This window comes from Polyodon spathula, chromosome 29 (assembly GCF_017654505.1).
Source record: "Polyodon spathula isolate WHYD16114869_AA chromosome 29, ASM1765450v1, whole genome shotgun sequence".
Classification (NCBI taxonomy): Eukaryota; Metazoa; Chordata; class Actinopteri; order Acipenseriformes; family Polyodontidae; genus Polyodon; species Polyodon spathula.
In genome coordinates, this window is record NC_054562.1 from 7,084,128 (window position 1) to 7,092,950 (window position 8,823).

The 8,823-nt window shown below is 36.4% G+C and overlaps 1 protein-coding gene across 1 annotated transcript; it reads left to right on the forward strand.

The window, feature by feature from the left end:
* The first annotated feature begins 5,152 nt into the window (after positions 1 to 5,152).
* LOC121302460 (homeobox protein Nkx-2.5-like) lies at positions 5,153 to 8,125 on the forward strand. Its single transcript, XM_041232450.1, has 2 exons — positions 5,153 to 5,729; positions 6,744 to 8,125. The coding sequence occupies exons 1-2, from the start codon at positions 5,414 to 5,416 to the stop codon at positions 7,328 to 7,330; spliced, it is 903 nt and encodes a 300-aa protein (XP_041088384.1). The 5' UTR covers positions 5,153 to 5,413; the 3' UTR covers positions 7,331 to 8,125.
* Positions 8,126 to 8,823: the final 698 nt, after the last annotated feature.

Sequence of the window (8,823 nt, forward strand, 5' to 3'; positions counted from 1 at the left end):
ATGTAGAGAATAATAATACTTGTTACACTATTATTATTATTATTATTATTATTATTATTATTTATTATAGCAGTTGCATGAAAAAAGTGAACAGTGCCCATTTGTGTTTTTAATGACTATGAATACAAACTATAATAAACAATAATAATAATAATAATAATAATAATAATAATAATAATAATAATAATAATAATAATAATAATAAAATATTTATCTTAATATCTATACATCATAAAAATGCATTGGATAAGATAGATAGACAGGTTATATTCTGTTTATTTCAGTTAATAGAAAAATGTATTTATCTTCAAAGGAAGCCATATACATTTAACATTATATTCTACACAATATACCCGACATCAACAAAAGATAAACCCTGTACCCAGTTATACATGCTCCTTTGGGTTCACCTCCAGTGAGAAATATACCCTCAAAAGCCCCACACGGTTACTTAGTTTGATAGTCATAAAATTTAAGGACTGTATTAAGGAACCCAACGTTTGCATTAAAAATCAAACTGTACTTAATGGATCAAAACACACTTGAAAACAGTCTTTAAAAAGCTTTGTGAATATAAACAATAGACAATATATACAAATGAATTCTAAAAATGCGAGCTTTTGAAAAACAGCTAAATGTATTTATAAATACATAAAACATGGTCCACAAGGTTACAATGCTGACACTGGAACAATATGTAATGAAAACGCCCACCTCGCCTGTAATCTCAGATTACTTCCCATATCCTAATCCATGACTTAATCCTTTCATTCCTGATATCAATCAAGTGTCTGTGAGCAGTTTTGATCCATTTTGCAAAGGGCTCATGCCTACAACAAATAGTGTCTTCAATATTTTCCATTCCCTTTCCTTATACATAAAAACAACCCTAAAAACAATTAACAAGAGCATACTCTATACAATACAGTTTGAGAGAAGATGTACAAAAGGGCATTATAGTGTGGTTGGTGCTGTCTCGCATGTCCTATATTCAATTCTCCCATGTGTTGTCCAGGTAGGAAGGCAATAAGAAATGGCCTGCAATAGGGGGGGGCTTTACTGTGTGGGGCAGGATTCTATCATGAAGTTGGATCCTTAATCTCAATAGGATAGAGCTCATTAAGAGAGGATAAAGGTACTCATCCCATCCCTTCCTGTTCAGCAGTCCCAGCCAAGCATTTCACCTTGGCGTCGACTGTCTCTTCACACCCATCAGATAAGGTGTAATGTTACTGTTTGTTGTTGCTTTGCACACTAATAGTCTAGTGAACTGAGAATCAATGTAAACGTGTGTACAAAAAAAAAAAAAGTACACCCTGGACATCACAGGGCTAATCAACTGTATGAAGGAATAGAAAACACATTTGCCACATTGTGTGCTAATGTGGTACTGTAGGACAAACTAAAAGAGAAATAACTGCAAGGTATCTCTTTTTCCTTCTCAAAATAGTTACATGTTTCTTTTTATTCCTCATACAGGAATGCATCTGTATTGGAAAACTCTGTTGACAGGTATCCACGCTAATTATAACAGCAGATTCCTGTCACCTGCTCTTTTCAAAAATCCCTAAACATTTTCAGTACAAATTCTACAGAAAAAGTTCTCCATTACCAGTGGCAATACCAGTCTAATTGTCTCCCAGTATTCCCAGTACTTAAACTGAATTTAAATCCAGTATGACAAACTTAAATCAAAATGTGACGATGAATGTCAACTGATAATGTATTGATGATATCACATGTGAGCGCCCACTGACATCATAAGCATGGGTCACTGGAATCCTCGAATATGAAATGCATGCTGTTTGTACACATGCTTATTTCACAAGCATGTAAAACTGCTCAATGCAGCATAATGTTTACGATATGGCCTGTTCTCTATAACCACTGCAATAATACTCCTCAGAACAAGACTACAGAATTACATGGGTTGTTGTCGTATTCAATATAAAACAGTTACACACAAGGTATAGCTCTTCAAGATATGATAACTTTGACAACACAGGACACAAGTTTATGGTAAAATGTATGATCACATTCTGCATATATTAACTGGCATATACTACATTATTTCATTCAATTTCAATCTCACAGTCATAAGCCCTGTTTAGACCCTTGGAATATATAACTTTAATGTTTGCATCTAAAAAGACTGCAATATACAAACAAATTAATAGTAGATGAAACATTAAGTTCCCTATGTAAAAAATTAATTAAAATGCAAATATTGTGGGGGAATCTGGTCTTCTGAAGATCATCCCCGAAGGATAGATACATTTAAAATATTTTTTTTGGTCAAAGTATCATGAAAAAAAAAACTGGATGTTCCCATCAAATACTTCAAATCCCACCAATCATCCATAAGTATAGCTCTTTTTAAGAAACTGCGCTGGGTAAAAAATAAAAAAAAAAAATCACACTTTCTGCAATATTCGTCTTGCTTTTAAAACACACCCTGCAATGAAGAACGTATTTGTTGTGATCAGTAATGGGAAGGCAGAGTCCTTTCAGAATGGTCCCTTACACTGTACAGTACAAACAAATACAGCTTCAACCGACTTTATTTTCTGGTATTTTATTATAAAGTGCCACTGTCTAAATGCGTTCCAAATATAACATCTATCATCAATATAAAAACAATGGTCGAGGAAGACCTAATGCTAAACGCCTTTGTTTTAGTTTACCACATACACAGGACTGTGTCTTTGTTCACTGCCTTATCACTCATCTCGATACTGCATTCCGGTTTATGATTACTTTACTATAATAAACGCAAGTGCATTACTTCCGTTATTATTTGACTGCACCGAGACAGTATTTGTGTTGAAAACGTTGCACGCTCTTTTCGTGGATACGCTTGGGACGATTGCTCGTTACTACCACCCAGTTACAAAAATAAAGGAATCCGTAAAACTATGACTTTATTGAAGAAGAATTTATTGACGCTTCTTTGACTTGTTTTAGTTCACCGAATTGAAAGTCTCTTTAATGCCAACAATGGTATAGCTATTACGAAAATGCAACTATATATCACACACAAAAAGGGTCAAATTCTAAAAGGGGAAATTTGCAAGTATAATCTTGTTTTATTTAAAATGTACCGACTGTATTTTATCTGTAATCCCGGTATTTCATGTTTAAAATACATTTGTTGAATGGATTATATATATATATATATATATATATATATATATATATATATATATATATATATATATATATATATATATATATATATATATATGCAAAAAATGTATTTCCCAATCTTCCTGTCTTTTCTGCGGTTTTTGTTTTTCCCGGAGCAGGTCTGGCGTATTGAGGCGAGGATGAGACTGGCGATGGCTATGTTGTCACGGCTGTCAGCAGACACCAGTCCAGAGTTCATGCCAATGAATTAATTCAAAAGTATGTACTGCTTCAAGCGATAAAAGCAAAACAGAGGGGAAAAAAACAGATAAGGAAACAAACTTCTTAAAAGAAGCGTTCGCGTCTAGAACCAGTTAAATTGTCGATTTGTGCAAAAAAAATCGATCTACCCCCCCCCCCCCCCCCCCCCCCCCCCCCCCCCCCCCCCCCCCCCCCCTTTGATGTAAAATACAGTACAGAATAGCATCATTTGTGACATCGTTTTATTTAATTACACATGTCTGAGCAAATTGAGAATAAAATAAAAAGTTCAAGGCGGCACGCTTTCCTCTTAAATTTGGCTAACACCGTCAGCTTAATTGAAGCTATTATTATTATTATTATTATATTTGTGTATGTTGTTTCCTTTCTAATCCTGTTCTGATAGTCATTACTATTCCATGATTTAATATACTGTAAATATGTCTATGAAAAAAAAAAACGATTCTTTTTTTGTAAACAGCGCTTTTTTTTCTACACAGTGAAGTAGCTTTTTTTGTTTTGTTTTTTTCTCCGAAACGTCTTGAAATACCTGGTTGTATAATCATTTAAACAGTTTGGTTTAATCTGTGTACACTGCAGTTATTATACCGGCTTTCAACCCTCTCCCTCTCTCCCTCTCACAGGGAGAATATTGCAAGGAATGGTACGAGTATACTAATTAAAAAGAATCTGCAGACCTGTTTTCATTGGCATTACGGCGGCACTGCGCTTGTATGGTTCGCGTTGCTGTGTGTTCCACGCCGATATTTATTTACTATGCGCTATAGCTCTTAAAAGCAACAATTTCACTAAACGAATGCGCTTGCCGTCGTTGCAACTCTGAGAACCTGAGAGGTGGTCCTTATCGCCTCTCTTATCTGCGAAGTCTAGGGCCTACTATAGACAATAATGTGATAATAATGGGGGTTACACCACTGAGATTGGGGTTATTGCCCTCCCCCTCCATCTTTCAATTTCTCGCCTATTGTTTTCTTGTGAAGTAGTCTGGCTCCTTCGCTATCTGCCCGGGCTGTCAGATAGAAGAGCCCTCGATAAGTAAAACAAACACTGATCAAATCAGGGGGCGCACAGACAGCCAAGCATCCCAGCCTAACACAACCCTGCGGAGATGGGAATCGGAAGTAATGCTTCTGCTTCATTGTTTTAAGCGATTTTGGACACTGTCCAGAATTCCAGGCACAATCGCATTTGCACATTTGTACGAAACACGGCATTCAACTTTGCGCAATGCATTACACGTTATAGAATAGCCAGCAAATAAAAAACATAGAATTATTAAAACACATAGGCTTGGGTTCATTTTTAATGTGTCAAAAAAAATGTACAGTGCATTATAGATAATTTCTGATTAGCCTGTGATTAGCCTATTCCTTCTGAATTATTATGACGTTAAAGCGATATACGATGGTAATGTTTATTTCATTGTAATAAATCTGAAACAGCCGATGAAGTTGCATACGATTGACGTCGCCTCGTTTGCAAATGCGGTGTGTTTTAAAACACAATGTCAGCAAACTATCGCGCAATCTTTCATGAAAGCCACGTGGTAGTTTTGCATAATGGGTTTCACAAATCTAACACAGCTAAGAGCCTAGGTTTGTTTATAATTTTCTATCTATGGACGACAACCAAATATTATAAAAGGGCATGGTGGGAGCGAGATACAGAATTAGAATGGATGACATCACGTGCTCCCCAGCCAACCAATGCCCACCTGAGGAAGGTACTTCAATGAGACCGGAAAGGTACGCGCAGACCTCATTATGGGGCACTACACAAAGCTTGTTGGGAAAGTTAATAAACGGGCAGAAGATCCACATTGTTTGAGGAGCAGCACAAAAAAAACAAGCATATTTACCCTCCAAAAAAGCTTGGCACAGGCACCCGAGGTGGAGCGGGTTACAAAACGAAAAGGTTCTACTTTGTGTCTATATCCCTTAAAAAAAAACACACACAAAAACCGAGTCCTTCGTTTTATTATTTACTTTCCTTCTCTACATCTGCGATGCTTCCGAGTCCGATCACTTCGACTCCTTTCTCGGTTAAGGATATTTTGAAACTGGAGCAACAGCACCATTTACGTGACGCTTTCCAGCCCCAAGAGTTTCTTGTGAAGGACTCGGACCTGTCTTCAGCGCAGACGCCTTGCTGCGCACACGCCGCAATTACACACTCGGACGCGCTCCTTCACAGCCCGGACAGGCTCGATTACACTGCCGAAGAGAATCGTGTGAAACGAGACTTCAGTTCAGACGAGTTTGACATCTTTAGGGGTACCTGTGGCTCTCCAGCAGAAGAAATGGATGCGAACGAGGAGCCGGGTAAATGTGTTACTTTAATTGCATGCGGTTTCATCGCGAATTTGAAATAATTTTAATCTGAAACTGACATGTAAACATTCCAGATAAATAAAACACAACGACTACATCACAGCAATAAATAATAATAATAATAATAATAATAATATAATAATAATAATAATAATAATAATAATGTTATACTGTATTAAAGGGAGTTATTCAAAAAGAATAAAACAATATAGGACTGTCCTCAAAATGGAAATTGTATTATTTTCGATAGGAACCTCAGACTTTCAACCAACTAGTGTGTAAATTTGTTGACTTTTCATACAGGATAGTGTTAAACCTTTAATCACCAATGGCTGGAACTATATATTTGTTCCAAACTAAAACAACGATGGTAAAAATGTATACATTAGCTCCATAACTAAACGCTTAACATATTACAGTTTACACTTAAATAATTTAAAAAAAAATTAAAAATACTACCGTGAACCCGCGTAACAAAACACATTATAAATTGACACATTTACAGAAAGTTATCAGTAAAAAAAAAAAAAAACAACAAAAAAAAAAAAAACACATTGCTGCGTTTTTCAAAGTAATTATAACATTCTCCCCCCCACCCCACATGAATATATCAATGAAAGAGATATTTAAAATAAACCAAAATAAACAACATTTGTGTTTAGGATAATACTATATGCCCTTATTACAAACAGTTTTAGAACAGTTTGTTTTTATTGCATGCTTAATATACAATGATACAACCAACAAAAAGCAGGTCTATTAACATCATGGAAGCAATATGAAAGAACAAATCCATAAATAATAACAGGGAAGTCCGATATATTCAATTGTATAAAAAGTATGATTGGAGGTTAAATAGAGTCGTAATGGCCTATTGTTTATTTTCAAAATGTATAATTCATCATTTAGCGAGCATGTGAATAACAATATTTATTAACGTGCTTGAAAATGTCTGCTGCCAGTTGCATAGCACATTTCTTACATGTCTTGTATTAATTGCTATAGGAAGTTGCGGCCTGGGTGATTCTCCAAGCAGCGGCGGCGGCAAAAAAGAGGGTGACTTGGCCGACCGGCCCCAGCACAGACAGAGAAGGAAACCCCGTGTTCTGTTCTCTCAAGCGCAAGTCTTCGAACTGGAGCGGAGGTTCAAACAGCAGCGGTACCTGTCGGCTCCGGAACGGGAGCACCTGGCCACCATGCTGAAACTCACCTCGACCCAAGTCAAAATCTGGTTCCAGAACAGGAGATACAAGTGCAAGAGGCAGCGGCAAGACAAGAGCCTGGAGCTGGCGGGACACCCGCTTCCACCGCGAAGGGTCGCCGTGCCAGTCTTGGTTCGAGACGGCAAACCCTGCCTCGGAGGGTCCCAGACATACGCTGGCCCTTACAACGTGACAGTCAGCTCCTGTCCTTACAACACATACTGTGGCAGCTATAGCAGCAACCCGTACAGTTGCAGTTACGCAGGGGTGCCCACGGTGCCAAGCGCGGCACCATCTGCGGGCCATTTAATGAACATGAATGTAAACATGGGAAGTGTTGCGCACCATCAGGGGCAACAGGCGTATCTGCAAGGGATCCGGGCCTGGTGAGGTGCGCTGAATCACAGAACAAGAAAAAAAAAGTGTTCTTTAACAAGAGGATAAAATCTATTTCACGGTGAACCAACTTGCAGTTGATTTGAAGGTTCGAACAAAAAAAAAAAAAAAACCAGCAATGTGACCGCATCGAATTCTAGTTTAGACCTCGTGGATTTCTATATGTCATGTCGTGTTAGTAATAGATGTGCATGTTGTGAAAGTGCGTTATGGTGGTGCTGTCGTGACATGAGACGTTTACTTTCACACAAGCTAGTGGGAATTGACTTCCGAGTTGAATAATTGTTACAAACTGGTTTGATGGCGCTTAAGGTCCAATGCGCCCATTTAAAACAAGGACCGACTAGAACCTTTGAACATATACAGATATTCTTGCAGTAAAAGTGAATTACATCCAGTTTTATAGCCGTTGAAAGTAGCGACGTTTTTCCTTCTTTTTTTATATTATGCTACCCATATAATTGAGTGAGCATCGCTTTTCAATATGGTAAATGCTGTAAAGACGGCCTGGGTTTTTTGTGTTTATTTTAACAATTCTATACTTCACCATGCCACAGAATCCAATCGATCTTCTCGTTTTCAAATGTAAAACTGTATTATTTATCTACTTTATAAAGAAAAAATGTAAATACTTTTTTTTTGTGACATTTGTACTTTTTTATACAGAAGTCTTGTCAGTTTACATGTTGTTGGTACAATATACTCCCATTCGGCAAAGTAAAAACTAGGACACAAATGTCAAACACTTAGTATATGTATCTATGAAAAAAAATGGTTTCAAAGTTTGATTTTTTTATATACACAAGATCATGATATGCAAATATTAATGTTAAATAAAATACATTGTAATTATAATTGATTTGCCTTTTGCCCTTCTTGCCGTCAAAGGTGTACAGGAAACCTATTATTCAAACTTGATATATTTTGAGCCTAGACAGTAGCGCTGTTCTGCACAGACATTTCAGCAAGACGTCTTTACTGTCAACTTTAAGAATGAATGTATCCAGCAGATAGCAATTGAATATATAGCATAGCCTTTGCTATTTTAAGCACGAAAGTTCTTTGGAATACACGTGTTTACTGTTACATATTGAACAGGAACACTATAGGCAAGGCTGGGGTTCACGCCACAAAACATTTAAACTAATCCGGGATCACATAAAATACATCCTAAATCAATAATTAAAAACAAATCATTTTTAAAAAAACGACAATTTGTGTTTCATGTCCGAAAATATTCGCTTAGTGTCGGATTATTATTATTATTATTATTATTATTATTTATTATTATTATTATTATTGTCATATGCAAAATATTTTTAGTGTAGGCTTTTGTATACTGTATGTAACCTAAAAACCTAATAATTAAAACATTTTAATTGCAAACCTAAATTAAATTCTCAATTGGTTTTAACGTCATGGTTCACTGTTCAAATGCGTTCATTCAACAAAATTAAGAAAAGCTGAAAATTAAATGTCCACGTGAT